Here is a 21797-nt window from a genome sequence, read left to right on the forward strand (position 1 = left end):
GTGCCCTGGCTCAGGGCTCCAGCGGCAGCATCTCGCCGGCAGAACACCTGCCTGGAGACTCCACACTGGTCTCCCGCTTCCCTCCTTATCCCTATAGCCCAGGCTCAACCCAGAAGCTAGAGTGACCCTTAGAAAATGCAAGTGGATCACAACCCACTTCTGCCCCAAACCTGCAAATGGCTTCTTAACTCACTGGCAGTAAATGCTGAAGGGCTGCCACAGCCTCCAAGGCCCCCCACGATCAAGAGGCCCACCTCAGTCTCCTGGCTGGCTCCAGCCAGGCCTCCCCTCCACCCCCTCCCTGCTCCTTGACCACAGCACACCCTTGCCCCAAGGCCCAGGGCTGCTCCCTCTGGCTGGGGGGTCCCCCCCCCCCGCCCATCTCCCCACGCCCGGCTCCCTCACCCCCTTCAAGTCTCTCCAAGTCTGTTCAAATGGCACCTTCCCAGTGAGGCCTTCCCTGACAGCCATATTTAAATTCACCCCCTCGCGCTCCCAGGGCCCTGCCAGGGTCTGTCTTTCTCATTTCACGATCCACCTCCAACACTGCTCTGTACTTTACTTATTTGTCACGTCTGTGGTCTCTCTCCCCAACCCAAAGATGAGCGGGGGGTTCTGGTCTGTTCACCAATGTCTCCCCAGCTCCTAAAACAGAGCCTGGCACACAGCGGGCACTTAATCAGTACCTATCGAATCAATGAATGAATAAGGAAGCGAAAGAATGGGCCAAGAGGCTCTTACCCACGCTGCCTTTCTGTCCCTTTGGTCCTTCTGGACCTGGGTGGCCCAAGAGCCCAGGGATGCCTGTGGAGATACAAGAAAACCTCAGCCCTGTTTTCCCCCTAGAACCGGGAGCCAGGGCCGAGCCGCCCGCGACACCAGCCACGCCACCAGAGGTTACACACCTGGAGTCCCAGGGAGCCCTCGGTCGCCTGTGGGGACAGAGAGAAAAGCGAGAAGTCAGAGGGCTCGTGCCCATTACCTCGAAGAGCCACTGTAGAACTCAAGTAGGATTGCCAAACTTAGCAAATATACAGGATGCAGATAAACAGTGGGTACATTTGTAGTCTAAGTACGTTTAACACAATTATTTGCGACACAGTGAAAAATGATGTATCTGCAATTCAAATTTAATGTCTTGTATTTTATGGCAACCAGAGAGTCAGAGACTCCAGGACCAAGCATCCTCATGTCTAGCGTGGTCAGAAGGGGTGTGTGGCCTGCAAGCCGGAGCTTTCAGGCAGGGGGCTCATGCAGTGACCCAGGCTGGGGGTGGGGGCGGTCAGGGAGTCCGGAAGAGAAGTAGAAGGCCATCAGGTGGAGGAACCCCCATTCCTGCACTGGGCTCTCTTGGGAAGGGAGGTAAAGCTGGGGATGGAGGGCCAGCCCTGTCATCTTGAACAGTGGTTCTCAGAGTGGTCCGCGCACCCCTGGCCTCAGAACTACCCGGGTGAGCAAGACCCTAACTCCGGGTGCCATCCACACCTGCTAAATCAGAGGTCTGGGAACAGGCCCAGCATCTTCTGGCAATTCTCCTACACACTGAAGTTCGCAAACCCCACTCCGCTAGGTCGAGGGGTGCTGCTGTGGTCAACTGGGATTGGAAAATTCTTCTGCCCATGAGCCTGTCAAACCACTTTTCTGAGGAAATATATTTCCTATGGCACATGAGTGTGTCACACAAGATAGCACATGACTGTTCCCCAACTAACATGGTGGGGCCCCTTTTCCTGTGAATATGTCCTGCCTCCCTGCTACACTGCCCTCTCCCTAAAGGCAGGTGGTGTTGCCCCTACTGGACTCCCCCACAGGAGCCCTGTTTCTGACTGCTGGGGGTCACCTCCAGCCTCCCCCAGCTAAGACCCCTGGGAGCAGACTACTCACCTGCAGTGGCGTCCCTGACCTGGGTCATCGTAATTAACCTGGGGGAAGCAGGGATCCAGTCCCAGAGGATCTGATGCCTGGCAGGGCCCAGGAATCTGTATTTCTAGAAATCCCCCTAAGGATTGTGTAGAGTAGCAGGCCCCTGGGCTGCCCTTTGGAGCGGAGGGAGATGCAGGCCTCTGATGCATTCAGAGTCCTTGTTGGGAAAGTCCTGAGAACCGTGAGGAGGGACGAGGGACAGCGTTGCCCCAGAGACACAGAGCCCTGCTCTGTCACTAAGCGCCCTGACCCCAAAAGCCCAAGCGTCTGCAGGTCTTACACGAGGAGAGCTAGCCAGGAAGACAGGGTGTGCGGGAATCAGACCCTGGCCGATTGCCTTAAACCAACCCTTACTAATATTCCAGGTCAAAATCGCCACGCTTAATTTACCTTTAGGGCCTTGACTTCCCATGTCACCTAAAATCAGAAAGATACGAAAACTATAAGATGGGGTGAGAACCCCAGGGCCATTCTCAACCCTCCCAACAGATACCGTAAGATCTTTCCAAAGCTCATCCTTCAATTGGGAAAATTTCCAACCAGAAACCCCAGTCCAAGGGCAGGAAAAGAGAGCAGGGTCAGGGCTCAGTCTACCCAGTACCTTTCGGGCCGGGGCTTCCTCGGAGATTTCCTACAAAGGAAGGTACACGTGGAGTGAGCGGCACATCTTGTGTGTGTGTGTTACACACACGCACACACACAAGGGGGGTCGCCGCGGTATGGGGAAAGAAACGGAGGCGGGGACTGGCACCCAGACTCTAAGGTGTGCTAGCCCTGTGACCTGGGGCAGTTCCTGCCGGGCCTCACTCAGTGTTCCCAGCAGTCAGATGGGATGGCAATGCCGGGCCCCCCTCCCGGCTCCTGGGCAGGGGCGAACGAGGAGCGTGGGAGGTCAGGGCTCTGCGCCACGCTCACCGCTTTCCTGTTCAGCCATCAGCTTGTCCCTCACGAACAGCCAGAGCACCTCCTGACTGTGGCCGTCGAGCCCCAGTCTCCCCATGCCTGCTCCCACGCCTGGCACGGCGCCCTGCAGCCTGTCTTTGCTGGCACGCTCCGCCTTCTCCTCGTAAAGCAGCACGGCGTCCCGGCTCTGCTCCAGCGCGGCCACCCGCGCCTTCAGCGCCCTCACCTCCTCTGCTGCGGGGGGGGGGGGGGGGGCAGGCCGCTCAGCTGGGCGGGTTCGCCTCAGCGTGGGCCCCACCTGGGACTCTAGGGACATCTTGCTGCAATCCGCACGCGGGGGCGGCGACACAACCCAGCCTGGGAGCCAGCCTTCTGGTGCGCGGTGGCGACAGCGCGGTGGGGGGGGGCCCTTCTCCCGGGGTGTGGGTGCGGGGGGCCACACAGAGACCCATACGGGGCGTGGGAGAGGGGAAAAGCCATGGGGCTACGGCAAGGCCTGGCCTGTCTAGTAAGGGCAGCCAAAGGCTTGCTTAGCAGGCTGTTCCAGGGACAGAGGGCCCTGGGGCTGGGAGCCACACAGGCACCCCAGCTCGGCCGCCTCCGGAGCCTCAGTGTGCTCATCTGCAGTAACAAGGGGTCTGCACCCACCCACTCTGGTCCCTCCATCCTTGGGCCGGGCCGACTCCTGCCGTCTGCACGGGCAGTGGGGCCTGTCGCCGGGCCCCTTGCTGTCACGTACCCAGAGCAATGAGGCCGAAGAGCAGCCCCAGCAGCAGTAGCCAGGTGAGCAGCAGGCCCAGCAGCCACTTCCACCAGCTGCAGCAGGAGCCGCAGGGGCACCAGGCCGGTGCTGCCCCCCACGGGCCGCCCCCGCCGCCTCCCCCGCCGCTGCCCCCGCCGCTGCCCCCGCCGCGGTGGCTGTAGTTGTGGATTTCTGCGGAAGACAGAGGAAGGGTAAGGTGCATGCAGCAGGCTTGCGCCCTCTTCCCTCCGAATTCTCCGGGTTTGGGGGCCTTGCTCGGGGCCTGAGTGAATGCTGGTTGGGGCTGGCGACTCCACAGAGGCGGCGGCTGGCTCCTGGACGGAACATAGGGCCCCGGGGCTGGTGAAGAGCCAGAGCAGCCCCAGTGTGCGGCCCGCAGGGGGTCCCTTCCCCTCCATTCCCTTTCTTACGGAATGGGGTTAAAAGCTTGCCTCCTTCTTAGGATGGTTGCCGAATGAGGGCGATAAGGCACGCAAGGCAGTGAGCTCAGGACTCAGCGCGTGGCCCGGAGCTTAAACATCTTGATGACCGCTGATTTGCTACCAGCTCCGCATTTGATTATGGCCAAACCCAAAGTGTCCCCAGCTCCCCGTCTCCATTCCCACTGCTCCTTCTTTGTAACCCCTGTGGTGCCCGGAATTACACTCCGCACCTATGGGGGTGGCCAGCTTTTTTCTTTTTAAAGTGAAAAGGGTTTTTCTGACTAAAATGGGCTGATAACCCTGATAACCTGATAACCCTAACTCTCACAAGACTGTGGAAACAAGGGAGCTAAGTGTAAAGGGCTGGAGATGTGCATGTGGTCTCAGGGGCCTCGGAAGCCCAGGCAGGGGGTTCCTGAGGCTGGAGGACCCTGGACGGCCTGTGAGCCCCACCCCCGGGGCTGAGCTCCTGCGGCAGCCCTGCTCCAGCCCCCAGCCTGCGCCCCTTGGCCCTCCATTCTGCTGCCTTCAGGCCTTCAGGGAAACACTCCTGTGTGCCCCAGCTGCAGGCGAGGGGGGTCATCTGTTCCATCCATCACCACCAGCCCCGTCAGCTCCTGCCCCCCTGTCCCCGCAGGACCTGCTGTCATCACTCACCTGCTGAGGCGGCCTTGCCCTTGGTGGACACGGTCTTCACGTCTCCTGGAAGGCAAACACCAAGGACACAGGTTTGAACCCAAGCTTTTCAATGACAGGAGCCCACAGGACAGCCCATGAGTGGACTGTGGGCAGAGCTTGAGGGAAACATGCTGACCGAGCCCGCGGAGGAGCCACTGGGCGGGGACCCTCCCTCCCTCAGTCCTCGCTGATGGCGTACTTGCAACAATTCCATCGAGAGAGACATGGCTTTTGACAAGCACTTGTCAAGGGAAAAAGCAGGGTCTTAACCTTCTTGCGACCTTAAATCTTTAAAGCCCAGGACATTTTTGGAGTTCCACGTTAGGGGTGACATTCGCATTCAAACGATATATGTGCTTATGAGAAAGGACTCTTGATTTCTTGGTTCAGGAACTCCGAACACGTTCCTCACCTGGGGCGGAGGGACAGAGGGGCAGAGGGCTAGCGCAGGAGTCCCTCCTGCTATTGGACCACTGAGTGTTTGTGGGCACATGTGAAGTTTTCTGGGAACACTGTTTACAGCTTTCATCAGATCTGGCAATCTTTGTCTCCACAGCCCCATTTCCAACCCTAAAATATATGTCTTCAAAGTAAGCATTTCCTTAGAGTCAGGCCTGCCGAAGACTGTAATGGACTGCATTTGCATTTTTAAAAGATGTTCTGGGACCCAACTTTTCCTTTACTGACCTCCCTGAAATCAGTGATCTGGGGAGAGTCTACAGGGCCCAGAGCATGCAGAGAAATGCAGTTATGTGGGACAGAATCCAAATATTTGAGAAGAAAAAAAAAATAAACGTAGCAAGTGCTTTGTGAAGCATTTTCTAGTAGTTCTGAAAATTATGGGACAGGGAGTAAGCGGAGAAAAACAATCCTGCCGTAGACGTCAGACGCACCCCAGGAAGGCATCCACTGCAGTCACACACACGCACACACGAGACCACTGCGGAGCTGTGGGGCCAGGGCCTGGCACTCTGCATTTCTAATAGGCTCCTGGGTGGCGCCCGCACCGCTGGGCCGGAGGCCGCACTCTTGAGTAGCAAGGTCTCAGAATATAAATAAATGAGATGCAGACAGACCGAAGTCAGAGGGACAGTCTCAGATTTCCTCTCACCATTAGCTTCTGAAACCAGGCAGGTGTCCGCAGTGTAGGCAGCTTGTTTTTCTTTCTTGAGGGTGTCATCTGAAAAAGATGCTGTGCGCACAACCCATGATCATCCGGGGTATTCTGTCCTCGCTCCCTGCCTGCCCCAGAGCCACTCCTGCGTGGACACCGGGTAGCAAGAGGGCCCGGCTTTCCTTAGTTAATCTCCCACATCTGTGTTTGTGCTTAGACTTCCCATTGCCCAAAGACCCCTCTGGGAGCCTTTTGCCAGGATTTTCCTGAATGTTTATCTACATTCAAGGCAGACCCTGGAACACCCTATTCAGGCAGGCTATTTAAATGGGGTGACTGTGGTTTTCTTATTAAAATGTCTCAAACCACCTTGCTGGGACATTTGGCCTCCTACAGGGTCTGCCTTTCTTCTGAAACCTGCATAGTGTGGGCCCCCTCGTACTTGCAGTGATGCTGGCCGGGGAGGCAGTGAAGACCTTCCCGCTGTCCTTGGTCATGATCAGCAGCTCCATCTCCTTCTTGGCCGGTGTGTTGTCTTTCTCCAGGATCAGGAATTTACAGTCCTTGTGCAGGAGATCATCACTCTGGACATTTGTGGTGCAGGCTGGGGAGCAGAGGAGCCGGCCAAGGGAGAGGGAAGAAATGAGCAGAAGAGGAAGAAGGAGGAAGAGAAGAGCAGGGAGGGAAAGGGAGAGATCAGCGGGTACGTCTGCGGGCCTCCTGCTCTCACCGACAGTGGTTACTAAGAAGCCTCCTCGGGACCAAAGGCACCCTCCCCTGCCCGGCTGGGCCTGGCCATCAGAGGTCAATGTCAGAAGCGCTGGGTGCCTGACCTTTGAAGCTGCCTCCCCACCTGGACGTTATAGGATCTTTAGTGAAAGGGCCACAGTCCCCTTGTCAGGCAGGCACTTCTTTAATTAACATGGTGGGTTCATTTCTAACCTTCAGCCTCACGGGTTCCCGTCCTGGGTTGGGGGGAGCCCTTCCGGACCACCCGATCTAAGGTACACACACTCCTGTCTCTAGCGAGCCACCTATTTCTTCCAGTGGGTGTTATTTTCGGTCATCCTCTCCTGTACTTGGTCTCCCTGTCTATCTGCCTCCTCCACTGCAGCGGTCAGCCTGGTGAAGTGGGAATCTAGTCCGCCTTGTTCACGCCTCTGCTTGGGCCCTGAGAACAGCATCTCATACAAAGCAGGTGCTCAGTAAATCTTTTTTGAATCAACAAATTGTTGAATGGAAGGAAGCAACAGGATCAGAGCAATGGAGGAAAGAACCCACCAGCTGCGGTGAGCCCAAGTTGATAAAGATCCTATCAGAAGTGTGTGTGGTGGGGTGGTACCTTCTGAGGGGCTCCCTAGGTCTTACACTGGGGAACATGTAGCAGGAGCAGGCCGGGGGCTTCGAGACACTGCTGGGGGCTGGGGTGCAAATGCCTGACCCTAGGCAGCTGTGGAGGGTGGAGCTCCCTGCCCCACCCCTTGAACGGGAAGGCCCAGGTAGGGTCAGGGGCACACCCATCTCTGCTCTGTCCTGGCAACTGGGGGGACTCTGGCGCGAGTCACGTTTGCAGACCTCAGACCAGCAATGGGTTCGATCTCCTCGCATATAGCGGGTGTCACCATAGAGCCCTGCACAAGCCTGCCCTCGGCAGCCGGGGACAGCGCTCACCGGCAGAGGTGGACGTGCCGGTGCTCACGACAGCGGGGCTCTGCGGCAGGTTCTTCTTCACACCATACGCTGCAAGAAAGGAACTGCTGAGTGAGCGGGGCCAGTGTGAGAGGGCAGCTCCACGAAGCTCAGAAGCAGCCTGACCAGCCCCCGAGGTGAGAAGAGGACAGTAAGAATAATAAATAAAATGAACAGTAATAATGAAGGCAACTCTCTCCAGCCACAGGGGCAGCAATGAGTATGGATGAACTTTCTTTGGTCTAATCCTCATCCTTTTAGGACTGTTCCAAAATTCCTCCTCCTCCATGAAGTCCTCCTAGGATTCCTTCCCTTCGGAACTCCTATAACCCAAACACCTGCTTTGCATAGCTGGATTCATGTTGTCTTATAGGATGCCCAGTTGTTTCACGTGTATTAGACTCTCTACTCCAAGTAAACAGTAAGCAAGTTGAGGGCTAAGGCTAAGGGTCACACCTCTTCTGCTCCCCCTCCCCAGGCCTGCACAGGGGGTGCCCCAGGAAATCAGCCAGATGATCAATGTGCACTGAGACAGGGCCATACATGTGGCCACAGCACTGGCTCCCCCGTGGTTCCCCTCATGTCCGAGCCAGCGCATGACAGAAGTTGGCATCTCTAGGTTGGGAGGTGGGGGGCTGTTACTTTGGTGGGAAAGGTTGACGGAGTTTGAGAGACATTTTGGTGCCTCCGATTCAGTTACTGAAAAGGGATATTGTGAGTTAGAGCTGCCGAGAGGCATCACTGCCCGGGGCCCAGGGGCGCCACACCTGGGATACAGACCTGTAGAGGCGGTGGCCGTGCCGTGGGACAGGGTGGACGAACTGGGTGCCAGGTTGTTCTGCATGCCAAACACTGCGAAAGCAAGGGGGGGCAGGTGAGCGCAGGTTGGGGGACCCTTAGCTTGAGGCAGCCCCTGGACCCCCCAAATCACTTCCACGATGAAAGCCTTTGCACAGGACACCTTGCCCAGCATGCTCAGTTCTCACACTGCGAGTGACATGGGGGTCCCCCACTGCAGGCCAAAAGCTACCAGCAGTTCCAAGCACTGGGTAGTGAGCGCACACAACTGAAGAATGGTCATTTGCACGGGGTCTGACAGATGTCGCTGTATCCCAGCACATTCAAAAACATCCCAGGGGTCCGGGCACCTGGATGGCTCCCTCGGTTAAGTGTCTGACTCTTGGTCTCAGCTCACAGGTCTTGATCTCAGGGTCGTGAGTTCAAGCCCCTAGCTGGGCTCTGCACTGGGTGTGGAGCCTACTTAAAAATATCCCAGGGGTCCCTGTTTGCTGGGGCGCCCTGGTGCACAGTGTGGAACTGTGGGCATGGGATGCAGACACAGGAGGGCTGGCCTAGCATACCCCTGCTTTTCCCTGGAACACTTCCTCCTCGAGACTTAAACACATAAAACTCCCCTAGCCCCCATTATGATCTCAGAGGCTGATTGTTGGTCTTTAAGTAATGTGCAGAAGCTTATTCCTCCCCAGTTAACAGCTTCCCTTATTCCATTGTCTCTAGTGTTTGGGGCACAGATCCTGGGTCCAAGATCAGCCCACCTTCCTCAGAAGGGTAAAGGCAGAAGGAATGAAATGTGAACCCGCTGTCTTCTGGGTTTGGTGGGGCTCTAGTCAAATGGAGGTGTGGAAACGAAAATGCTACACACACACTTGTGGATATACCAGGGAAGTAAATAAAGAAGGCCCACATCATTTTATTTATTAATCACAGTAACAGAGAGAGAAGACAGAGTCCTTAAAAAAAAAAAAAAATATGGGGACTGGTAACATTTACATAACAGGCAGTTATGTGGAAATAGAGTGAATACATGTTTCTTTAAAATGGTCATGTTTGCACTGGGAACTAAGCAGTAACCCTGGTTGAGCCCCCAGTGAACTACAGTATTTATAAAAAGATCTAAAGTCAGATCCTCGGGCACCTGGGTGGCTCAGTCGGTTGGGTGCCTGCCTTCGGCTCGGGTCACGATCCCAGATCTCTCTCTGTCAGATAAATAAATCTTCAAAAAAAAATTTCTAAAGTCAGATCCTTCTAACCTAACAATACTTTCTACCTGAAAATGGCCAGAGCGCTGACTCAGCCCCTTTGCCCCCATTTCTCTACCACTCATAGAAGAGAAAGGAACCAACACAGGACAAGCAGGTAGGTGAGGCCTCTGGCCCCTCCACCTTAGGCCTTGGCCCTGGGGGCCGAGCTCTACCTACGACTGCAGGCAGGCACCCCTTGGGCCCTGCACCTATGTCCCTGTGTGCACTGATGGAAGTCCTCAGGCTCGGGGGCAGAAAGGACATTTCTGCAGAAAGGACATTTCTGCGGAAACCACTGTTCTCCTCAGCAGGAGGGAGCATCCCTAACTTTTTAAGCAGACATTCCGAGAAAAGGCGATGCAAGCTGGCGAGCACTGACCTGAGGAGCAGGTGCTGACCCCCGGGTGCAGCGTGGGAGAGCAGGGTGCCATGTTATTTGGAACTCCGAAGACTGCAGGGGAGGAGGAAGACCAGTGAGAGGGATGTTGGGCCCAGAAGAAGCAGGGGTACGGAAGCCCCGGGAGGAGGGGCAGAGCTGCATTTTTAGGTTTTGTTACATTGCTGGTTTTAGGAAAATCTTGGGTGCTTGCCTTGCACCAGAGAACCCAACCATCTGTGGTGTGCCTTGGGTCCTAGCCAAGGGATGGTCCTTGGGTCATCGAGTGGACACGGGGTCCAGCCAAAGCCCCTCTGGTGAGTCACCACTTCGCAGAGAAGGCGTCTGAAGCCCAGAGAAGTTAACTGATGTACCCAAGGGCACAGTTTATCCATGTGGAGTGAAACTAGGCTCTTTAGATTTGTTTTCATGTTCTTTCTCATGACATTTTTTTTCTGATACACTGTGCTATAGTCCTTCTCAGAGGGGACCCACCAAAAGAAACACCTGGAGACTGAACTGAGCTGGGAAAATCGTGGGACATGGGGCTACAGAAAACCCCTCAGGGAACCCGCGGTGAGAGTCAATACCAGAGGGGTCCCTCAGGGCCAGTAAAGGTGCAAGGGGTCCAGGGGTGGGAAGGGAAGTGCCCTGTACCACGTACCTGATCCTGCAGAATAGGCGTTGGTGTTGAGGAGGGACGAGCTCTGGGTTGTCACGTTGTTGTGATAGGTCCCCATGGAGGACCCCGCTGGCAAGGTGGAAGACCACATGTGGGATGGAAGGTTGGCATCCAGGATGGTGGTATCATAAGTGCCGGACACTAGAACCAGACAGGCACGCCCACACCCCAGTGAGAGACAAATTGGCACTCCGTGCTGGGGTAACCCACTCGGGTCAGTGTAGCGCAGTTGGGTTTAGTCCTGAAGGTCCCATGTCTGGGAACTCCCTCAGTCCAGGGAAGTTGGTCAGCCCACTTCCATCCGAAACCCTGGAGCTGGTGAAAACTTGATCTCTTGTGTTAGAAATGCTTGCTGGCTCGGGGCGCCTGGGTGGCTCAGTCGTTAAGCGTCTGCCTTCGGCTCAGGTCATGATCCCAGGGTCCTGGGATCGAGCCCCGCATCGGGCTCCCTGCTCGGCCAGGAGCCTGCTTCTCCGTCTCCCACTCCCCCTGCTTGTGTTCCCTCTCTAGCTGTCTCTCTCTCTCTCTCTCTGTCAAATAAATAAATAAAAAAATCTTTAAAAAAAAAAAAAAAAAAAAAAAGAAATGCTTGCTGGCTCTTGGTGAAATCTCAAGTAGGTCAGTTTTGCTCTGGGGTCTGCCCATTTTTCCAAGATCCCCTCCCCACCTCTCGGTGTGCTGGTGTGGTGGGGACCAATGGTCTCTCCATCTCTTGCTGATTCCACCTTCTGTTCCCACAGATGCCCGGGAACAGCAAATCCCACGCCGACTTCCAGGCACGCGGCAGGCACAGACAGCAAAGGCCTGGCTCTGCGACCATCCTGCGCTGAGGGCATGTTCCCCGGTAAGCGCCCCGTAAACATTCCTACGTGCCCACCAGACCCAAGGGCCACTCTGCCCCTGGGAGGGGGCTTTGGTGCTCCTTCAGATCTGAAGCCAATTCTGCCTCTTCACTACCCTGGGGGGAGCTGGCCATGCAGGTCATAAAAACTGCCCTGAGGTTTGGTGTTATATTTACAAAACAAGAGACAGGTCACGATCTGGTCACGATCTCAAGGGTTTTTTTTTCCTTTCCAGGAGTGAAAGAAAGCTTCACATCACAGTACAACTGGCTGCTTTCCTCCTCTCCCTCTGAGGATCTGCTTATTCATTGTTCTGCCCTCCCCTGCCCCCAACCCACTTGGTAGGCATGTGATCTCGGAGGGTTCCACAACACTCATCCTACTTGACTACAAGCTCCTGGCTATTGGTCTGGCTTCCCCAGAGGCCCTCACCCCCACGAAGGGCTGGGTCTCCTTTGTTGCTTCTCCTCAGTGCCTGGTACTCGGCATAGAGGAGCCACAGAATATTCACTGAATAAATGAAGGATAATACTACAAGTGTCCCCAGTAGTCTTCATTTGGGGAACCTGGCCAACACATTCCCGAGAGAGGTCAAGAATGTCCTGGGAGAGAATCTCTAGGATCTGGAGCCCAGCCACACGCTCACGGGATGGTGGAGCCAACAGGGTGCAGCCCACGTGGTCACACAGCATGCAGCGTGGACGCTCAGTGCCTTGTGAGGTCTCTGCCACAACCTGGAAGGCCTGCTGGGGCACGGCTGAGACCCTGGGCCGGGGTAACTCTGCCCCCTCGTTCCCTTCCCTCCACGGCAGCCGGGGCCCCAGGACTGACCTGACTGGGAGCTCGCCGTCACCATCTTGGTCTCCACCGTGCCTTTCTTGGGGATGGGGAGGGTGTTGGAGGAGTTCCGGGTAGGGCTCACGCTTGCTGATCGGCTCCCCTTGAGCAAACGCTTAACATCATCCAATTCTGTCCCTGTAAGGTAATCCCCGCATTTTCCATTGGGCCCAGGATTCTTTCCTGAGTCCAACCGCAGTGGCAGGAACAATAATGGTATCCAGAATATGAGGGGGGGATGGCATCTGCTTCACACGCTGGGATAGTTTTGGTCAGCCTTTTAATTTTTGCATTTTGTCAATTTATAGCACTTATCAAGCTCGCATTTTGTAATATTAATGGCCTCATAAATACAGCGCCTCCATGGGGAGGTCCTCAGTATAGATTCCCTCATCAGGCACCACAGGGAGAATTCTGTGGCTAGAAGGCCCTGTCATCCTAGATTGCGGGATTCGAGGATTTACACCCAAAGCAGTGAGAACCAGATCCCTTGAAACAAATGGTTCAACAGTGGTCTCATCCCCTGCCAGGACACCTTGAATACTAGGTCCCTGACCTTGTACGCTCTGGAGTGTCACAGGAATTTGTGGCCCATAACTTCTTAACAGTATGCTGCTTTTGTGTGAGTTCAAGTTCATTTGGCCACTATTACCTGTAGCAAGGTCACATGCAAGCTCCCTGTGCCTCCCAACAGGGCAAGTTAGGAGAGGAGGGAGGCATCATGCAAGGGCAGCGCTTAAGAGACAGGTTTGCACACAACACGTGCTGGAGGACTGCCCAGGCACCCCCTTCCCTGAAAGCTCCAACCTTGGCTCAGCCCTGCCCAGCCTGGAAGGACTCTGGGGAGACAGCATTGGACCCCAGGGCCCCGGGGCGTGGAGATTTCTGGGCCAGCCCCAGTCTCTGATTCCTGGGTCAACCAACCTCTTTCTCCTCCTACTCTTTGTACTTGGCTCCCGTCCTATCAGTTGGGTTCATTTCAAAATGTCCAGTCCCCTCTAATAAGAGCAGGAGTCTAATAGAGTCAATGGACAGGGACTGGGGCATCCCAGACATGCAAAATAAACTTCAAACTCTCACACTCCACTTACTTCTGACTCTCCTCCAACCTTAAGGTCCCCTCCTGCTCCTTTTCCTTTGGCCACACTGAACATTCCTCCAATGTCTGAGCTTATGTTCCTCAAGGGTCTCATGCCAGCTCGTCCCATGGAGCCTTCCGTCTCCTTTCAAGGGACGCTGACCCAGGAGGGTTTCTTTGGCTCCCTGCTCCTTCAGCTCCCTGAGAGGTCATGGTGGGATGGTTTTCTATCTCCCTATCAGCAGCAGGGAACAGGAGTTTCTCAGCTCCTGACCCCTGGCACCTCAGCCAGGGTTCCTCTCACAGAAGGCCCTTCGACACGTTTTATGATCGAGTGACTGACCACACACATACACCCATGCACACACACATGCATGCACGCCATGGTGACCCTGGATTCCTGGATCCTTTGTTTTCAGACAGTGACCACTTACATCGGGTAGATGGGGATGCGCTCTGCAGTCGGACTCGGATTTCGCTCTCTGTACAAGGGAAGAGATGAAGAAGGTATAAATGAAGGAGCCCGACCCTGAGCTCTGAGCAGCAGAAAGAAATGTAGGCTGCTCTGAGATCTGTCCTGGGAACAGAAAACCTAAGTGTGCCCAGAACGAGTGCTGCTTAAAAGGAGGGATCCTCTCCCCACACCCTAACCAGCCCACTGCATACCTCCCAGCACCTGGACATGCTCTGATGAGATCGCAGGCTGAGCAGGAGCCTGGATCACCACCAGCAATGACCAACCCCCTTCCTGGTGCCCGTCTCCTAGCTGCTCAAACCAAGCTGTTCTCCTGCCTCCTGGGTTTCTGATGCAGGAGACGGAATTCTAAAACCCATACCTTTTACTTAGCCACTTGAGCCACCTCTGGGTTTGACATTATCAGTTAGCTTCAGGTGGGCCACTGACATCTTTCAACTATTAGCCTAAAGTTGTGGGTGGTTTGTGTGTTCCTAACTTTCGAGTTACTGATGCAATAAAGTCCCTGGAAGTCTAGAGTGATCACGGAGAGCTACCGGAGCCCGTGAAAATTCTGCCTTCAGCACAGCCCGGACACACTCCCCCTGCCCCCCACCGTCACCAGATGCATCCGGGCCAGCCCTCCCCAGGAGCCCATTTCCATCCTAGAGCCTTATCCATGGGCAGACTTGCAGAACGAAAAACTGTCACGGAGCCCTCTGTCCCCTGGACTAACTTGAAAAAGAAGGGCTTTTGTTCATTTCTCGCTACGTAAAGGCAATTACAGTGCATCTTGTTGAAGTCAACCAGGAGACTCCAAGAGAAGCCAGATGTGGCACTAGTATCTTCATAATCCACAGAACAAACTAGTCCCCAGGTGGTTACCAGGTGTTTGTACCCTTACTTCCACTTCCATGTTAGATCGGTGCCCCAAACTACCCTTCGCATCCTGATGGGGCCAGCCGAAGAGTCCCAGGACGCTGTAGGCTCCTTGAGAGCAGGAACCACCCTTATTTAGGCTTCTCTACTCCTCCCATTTTCTGGCTCAAATCTGAGCACGCACATTAGATGCTCAGAAAAAACTTGTTGAATGAACTGAACTGAACCCAGCCACAGAGCTCACCTCGTGTTTGGCTCCTTCCTCTGGTTGAAGAAGATGCTGAGGAACAAAGAAAAGTAATCTTAGGCACAGAAGAGGTGGCACACTAGATATTTTTGACCTGGAAGGAGATCTGTTTGAGCGGGGCGGGGGGGGGGGATTATTTTCATTGTGACTTTATATCCAGATGGGAGCCATCCTCTGGGTCTCTACTAATACTGTGTAAAGTCTTTGTAAAGGACTCCAAACTGAGTATCTTGCCCTGCCTTCTTCTCGGAGCTCAAGCCCTGTGCATCCCACTTCCTCCCTGGGAGCCCTGCCCAGACAGCTCCGCTTCAGGACGAGGTGATGGAACGTGTCCATGTGGAGGCGTCCACCTGGCTTCCCTAGTTCAATCATTAGCCCCACAGTGAATCCAAAGCACCTGAGTTCGATGGTGGACGCTTAATAACGATGACCTCACAGCCCAAGGGCAGAGCAAGTTCTGCAAGGCTCCGATGCATTAGGGGGTTAGTGAAATGAATGTTAAATTGGCTCACACTTAAGGTGTTAACTAAGGTAATCATTTGGAAGCCTAGTCATTGGGGCTGGCTGTCTACACTGACCAAATGTATTCAAAAAAATGGCCAGATCTTGGTCTTCCTGATATAAGCAAAGCAGTAAAATTATAATCACTGTACAATGATCATATCAATTCATATGCACTGTGAGAATCCAAGAACATGGACCACAAACTTAAGGCCAAGTGAAGAGACAGCCTAGGGTTTCACGTGGCATATAAATGTGCCCCTTTGCTGACCGCTGTAGCCGGGGGGGGGGGGGCTGCGATGTTTGTGGTGTGTGTGCATTCGAACCCCTGCTGCTCTTTGCTGGGAGGTCCCTGTGCATCCTGCGGAAAGACACACCCTACAATTGTTGCCTGGCCTTAGGGGCTTCTCTGTCCAAGTCTGAGCCTTGTGTGACCAACTTGCCATTTTGGTAGTGTCAGGAGCAATGGCTAATGGCAGCAAGTTAACGTGGCTGACTGTGGCCTGAAGATGCTTCAGGATAAAGAGCAAGGGAAAAACTGATCAGCAAGGGTCAAAGTCCTTTAGAAGAATCCACTGAACTCAGTGTCCCCCCACCCCCCACCCCTGACCGCAGGCATTTCCCTAGCGCATCCGACCGTGCCTTCAGAAAATAAGGAAAGGACCTACCGAATTCCTTCCGAGGGTACTCCGGAGAAGAGTTGCCACTGGAGCTCCCTGCAGGGCGAGAAAACACTTCGTACCCATGGCCACGCGAGCTGGGGGGCTTCGGAGGGGGGAAGGTGCGCCGGGTGCCCCCTTCTGAGCCTCGGCAGCCCTGGATCAGGAGGATGTAGGTGCTCGGCAGCGGGCTCGCTCTTGAAATAGGACGCGCCTGCTGGACCCAGCTGCCGAGATTCATCCTGATCACAGATCTACTTCAGACGGCGAAGGGTTGGAACACAGGAAAGCAGGTTTGCTTTTCTTTTTTTGTTTTTAAGCTCCTGACTGGGTTTCTCCTGTACCAGTGTTGGTCAAGCAAATGTGCTGTCAGCATGGGAGCGTCACTGACCTTGTGAAGCTCGTCCCGAACGCGGACGGTACAATGAAGGCCCCAGGCAGGCCTCACATCACACGGCACTGTGGTGACACAAGCCTGGATTTCGCCCCCCCACCAGACCCCCTGACAGCTCTGGGTCTTAAATCACGTACTGGCGAACCCATCCCTCAGTCCTGCTTCTCCAGCACCGGGACCCATCTCCAGTCCCGGTCAGACCCCCTGCTGCCTGGCTCATCTGTTTCCCACCAAACCGGCTTCTGCAGTCACCAGGCACTGAGGGGACTTGAGGAGCCGAACCCAGATGTCCTCCGCCCGCCTTCTGCTTCTTGACCCTGAGTGCGTTCCTGCACTGACTTCCATGTCTCTCTCGGGGTCCTGCTCTCCCCACCCCCCAGACTCCTCTTCCTCCTGTGTCCTCTGGCTCCTCCTTCCGTTTCATCCCCACTTTTATCTTTCTTTGCTCCCTTCTGCTTTCCTGTTCCCTTCCTTGGCTGATTCCTTAGTCTTCCATCTTCTACTAACATCTCTTTGTAAATGGCTTCAAACTGGGTATCCTGCCCGACCTCTTCCCTGAGCTCACGTGCTGTGCGCCCCACTCCCACTCCCTGCTTGGGAGCCCCACCTGGGAGCATTACTGAGCTCGTCCACATGGGGGCCTGCCTCCGGCGCCCCTCTCTCAGTCGCTGGCACCACTGTGGACCCAGCCACCTGTGCTTGAATCTCAGTGGCCCGGACTCCCTTCTCCTCCCTCTCCCCTCGTATTTAATCAATTGTCAAACATCAATTCCATCTCCCGCTCCTTGTTTCCTCTCCCATTGCCACCGCCCTAATCCCAGCCAAGTTTGCCCTTGACTATAAGCATCTTCTAACTTGTCACCATGTTCAGCCTCTTTCCTCCCTGTTCTTCCTGTACATGGCTTCCGGAGTTCTAGTCCTGGCCCTCAAAGAGGATCGACTCTCTACTCAAAAATCCCAGTGGCTTCTTAGTGTTGCAGAATAGAGTCCAGACATCACAGGCCAGCCCTGAATCTGAGCCCCTCCACCTCTCTTCACATCAGGACCAAGCGGCCTGCTGCCCAGCCCTGACTTCTGCCCATCTGTGCTGAGTGCGCCCCCTGCAGGCTGGAGCGCCCCCCCCCCCCCCCCCCCCCAGGCCTCAAATGTCACACATCCTGAAGGCCCAGCTCAGAGGCCACCTCTCCATAGAGTTTTCCCTGAACACTCAGCTGGAAACGCTCAGCCCCTTCAACTTTACATCATAGTTTTTACCTGTCATCTTAGCTAATCTATTAGACCAGAAGCAACTTGAAGACAAGATCTATGTCTAATTCATTTCTCCTTTTTAAAAGATTTGTTTATTTTATATATATAGAGAGAGAGCATGAGAGAATGAGTGCATGCAGAGAGGGACAGGGGGAGAGGGAGAGAAACTTCAGCAGACTCTACACTGAGCACAGAGCCAGATGGGGGGCTCAATCTCACAACTCTGAGATCATGACCTGAGCCGAAACCAAGAGTCGGACACTTAACCGACTGCGCCCCCTAGATGGCCTCACGTCTAATTCATTTAAGTGTTGGAGAGGAAGGGTGGGTACCCTCTGCCCTACAAGATCTTTATAGAGGGACTAAGAATCACACTGACATAAGACAGACTAACAGGAGAAAGGAGAAAATCAAATTTAGTTTTGTACATACAGGGAATGCACACAGACATGGAAATTCCAGAGAAGGCAACATGATGCTTGTGTGAGCTGAGGAGAGGGGTAGGGGTCTGAGGATACAAAGGGCAGAAAGGCCATTAGCAGGAAGGTGAGAGGAGATGGTTGGAAAACAAAGATTGCCTTATGTAGGTAAGTGTCTTGGGTAGGGGAATCTCTGTTAATAGCTCTCTTCTTGGTATAAGCAGACAGTTGAGGGGGAGGTAAAAAGCTTTTCCTGAATCTGCTGGGTTCTGACTGCTTTTAACTCAAAATAATGTTTGTGCCAGAGTGGCCTGTCTTGGGGCAGCCAGCCCTTGGCCCCTATGGTGTCCACTAAGGCATTGCATACGGTGTTAAAAACATGGTAGATATGTGATAAAATACTGAATGGATGAATGAATAAGGGGGTGGGTAAGTCAATGAAATCTCCAACTTGAGTCCATAAAGGAAAGGAAACTGATGTGGGAAACAAAGGCAGAAGGAAATGTAGATGAAATTAAATTTCCTTATAACCTGCAGCCCATTAACAAATACTTGAGGCAGGCAGAGTATAACATTCTTCCAGGAAGCTCCCAACTGTCTTACTGTCAGTGCTGTGCTAGAGGGAAAAACAACCTTAGCTTGGGGTGTCTGGATGGCTCAGTCGGTTAAGCATCTGCCTTTGGCTCAGGTCATGGTCCCAGGGTCCTGGGATCGAGTCCCGCATCGGACTCCCTGCTCAGCGGGGAGCCTGCTTCTCCCTCTCCTATGCCCTGCTGCTCCCTCTGCTTGTGCACACTCTCCCTCTCTCTCTCTCTGTCAAATAAATAAAATCTTAAAAAAAAAAAAAGAAAAACAACCTTAGCTTGACAATAGCCAGGCCTCAAGTATCCGGTGAGTCTTCTTCAGCATTATGAAAACCCTTTTGGAACTTCCCTTTGTCTTTACTCCCCCGAACTCCAAAGTATATAATCAGTTGCTCCTCACAATCCTAGGGCAGCAGCTCTTTCTTGCCATGGTCCTGTCCCTGAGCTATCATAAAACAAACTTTTTGCACTAAAGACATCTCGAGAATTCTTTCTTGGCTGTTGGCTCCAGACCCCAACACTCCAAACCACATCAAAACACGAGTAAAGAGAAAGTTGAGGGCAGAAACAGCTGAACACAGGTGGCCAATAATTCCATCCTCAAAGGATGAGTGAAGTTCTTTTGGGGAAGAGAGTAGTTCTAAAATCTGTGGGACTGAGGGGCGCCCGGGCGGCTCAGTCGGTTAAGCATCGGACCCTTGATTTCCGCTCAGGTCATGATCTCAGGGTCATTAGATGGAGCCCTGCATTGGGCTCCACACTGGGCGTGGAGCCTGCTTAAGATTCTGTCTCTCCCTCTCCTTCTGCCCCTCACCCCCTTATTCTCGCTCTCTAAAATGAAATGAAATGAAATGAAATGAAATAAAATATATGGGACTGATACCTTCATATGTTCCGTGGCGGGTGATGTGAGTTTTCCTTTCAAAGGTGGAGCCTGGTGAGTTGGGCAGAGTGGAGGCCGGGGAGTGAGCCCTCCTGTAACTGGATGTGGAGGCATTGCCCCGCGTGCTCCCACCTGCGAGTGGGGAAAAGCATCAACTCTCACAGCACTTCAGACTGGCCTGCAGTTATACTGACTACACTCAGGCTGCTCAAGATAAAAGAGGACCGTCCGGAAGGCCCCAAGGACCTTCTGAGAACGCTGCTGACGGGGTCCCCCTGGGCACTCCCGCGGCGGCTCAGAAATGGGAGGTGGGATCATCACCAGGGTCCTTCCCCAGCTAACCATAGAAGGAAGGCGGGGGGGCCCTTTGTGGACATGGCTGCACATGGCAATGGAGAGGCTCTGGCAGGATTTTTCTTGAGGACCTGGCATTTAATTGCAGCTCACTGCTGGATGGACCAGAATACAATCCGACGAGGTGTTCCCTGACAGCTCACAGCAACCACGCCTCTTGGTCAACCTGGCTATTTGTGTGTCTTGGGTCTTCTTTTTCAGTGTCAATCCAAGATGGTTTAAACGGCCTCAGGGGTTATATGTGTGCTTGTTCTTTGTTTTGTTTGCCTTGCTTGCTGTCTTGTTTTGGTTTGAAAGCTACCACCGTGAAAGAGTGTTTCATTGGGAACAATGGGCCTGTGTTGGATGCTTGCCCAGTGGAAACTCAGTGTGGGATTGTGTGTCGCTAGACTCCTTGAGCAGAGTAACCCAGTCGTTAAGTTTCTTTTGTTTTTGTTGTTAATTCAAATTGTAAACCCTCTTGTGTACACACCCTTCCCTAAAAGAAGTGGCTGCAAGAGAGTGATTCAGTGGGAAAAGAGCGACCTCCCCACAAAGCATTCTTGAGGATTGTTATTTATATTGGGGACTTAATGAAAATTGATCCCATTGTAAGGAGGCTTCAAATGCGGCTGATTTGAAAGTAGCACCTTGGCTGGGATCTTGTGTCAGTTATACAAACAATTGGGGGCATTTGGAAAGGATGACAAGCCGTTGTGACCATCCCTCTCCTTGTAGGACTCCCTCTGCCCTGTCCATCTGTTTTCCCCCAGTCCCTCCACCAGCAGCCACTTACTTGAGTTTATGTAACCACTGCTGCCATGGGTCAGGCTGTGCTTCTCCAGCCGGCTCCCTCCACCTAGAGAGCCCGTTTTAGCATAGCCGTTGCTGGTTCCCCCTTCTGCACAAACAAGAAGCAGGTGACAATTTATGGGTGGAGTCAGGCCAGGGGGTCCTCTCCTCCTCCGCTGTGGAGACCACCCCTGGCTTACCACCCATGACCCTGCTGGTTGGGGGTCCCTTTTCAGGTGCAAGCTGCCATACTCTCATTTGTTTGTTTGTGATAGAAATGTCAAGAGCAAATATTCTACCCCATTTATAAGGAAAGTCTTCTGGATGGAGCATAGCAAGTTGCTCATTAGGAAAACTGAGGTATTAGAAAAGGCAACTGAGTGATGAAAGGCTCTGTAAGGCCAGGACGTGGGTTGGGCTTGACTTTTGGAAATTGCCTGGCCAGTGCCACAGACAATGGCAGCCACTAGACTTGTTGAAGGGGTGAGTGACAGCTCTGTGTCGCTGGTGTTCATGGCGCATGGCGGCCTGTCATGCTCTGACCTCTCGTCCCCATCCTCTGTAAGCCAGGCTGCCTGGCAGGTGCAGGGGTAGCTTTAGGGCTCAGTTCTCCAATACAGAATCCACTCAACCTAAGGACCCCCTCAGAAAACAAGTGGACTCAGACGGAAGCCTGATTGGTTCCCTTCTCCCACCCTCCATGCTCAGGCTGGATAAGGTTTTTGATACGACTGTCCGATCACGTAAATATATAGAGACAGAGAATAGATTCATGGTTCTTGGGGGCTGGGGAGAGGGGTGGTAATGGGGGGTGACAGCTAATGGTCGTGAAGTTTCCTTTTGGGGTGATGGAATGTTCTAAAATTAGATTGTTGCAATGGCTGCACAACTCCGTAAATATACTGTGAAAATTAATAAAAGGAACCCTCGCTAAAGTGAATTGATGCTGGAGAGGGGGTTGGAAGGGGAGCCACGCCACTTAATGTCAATTACAGACATAAAAGAAGAATCCTCAACAGGAAAGGGTCATCAATTACAGGCCCCAATGTACAGGG

At 53.8% G+C, this 21797-nt stretch overlaps 1 protein-coding gene across 1 annotated transcript in view; it reads right to left on the reverse strand.

Annotated features, from left to right (window-relative positions):
• Positions 1-21797, reverse strand: part of COL17A1 (collagen type XVII alpha 1 chain) — a 51376-nt gene that overhangs the window by 21260 nt on the left and 8319 nt on the right. Inside the window, 19 exon segments of the mRNA XM_044916141.1 lie at positions 742-804; positions 906-932; positions 2314-2340; positions 2525-2554; positions 2839-3060; positions 3566-3760; positions 4669-4713; positions 5801-5881; positions 6246-6407; positions 7475-7543; positions 8273-8344; positions 9914-9985; positions 10575-10733; positions 12266-12409; positions 13784-13831; positions 14927-14962; positions 16099-16146; positions 19618-19749; positions 20747-20851. Of these exon segments, the coding sequence (XP_044772076.1) occupies positions 742-804; positions 906-932; positions 2314-2340; positions 2525-2554; positions 2839-3060; positions 3566-3760; positions 4669-4713; positions 5801-5881; positions 6246-6407; positions 7475-7543; positions 8273-8344; positions 9914-9985; positions 10575-10733; positions 12266-12409; positions 13784-13831; positions 14927-14962; positions 16099-16146; positions 19618-19749; positions 20747-20851 (1737 nt within the window).

Source organism: Neomonachus schauinslandi, chromosome 6, assembly GCF_002201575.2.
Source record: "Neomonachus schauinslandi chromosome 6, ASM220157v2, whole genome shotgun sequence".
NCBI lineage: Eukaryota > Metazoa > Chordata > Mammalia > Carnivora > Phocidae > Neomonachus > Neomonachus schauinslandi.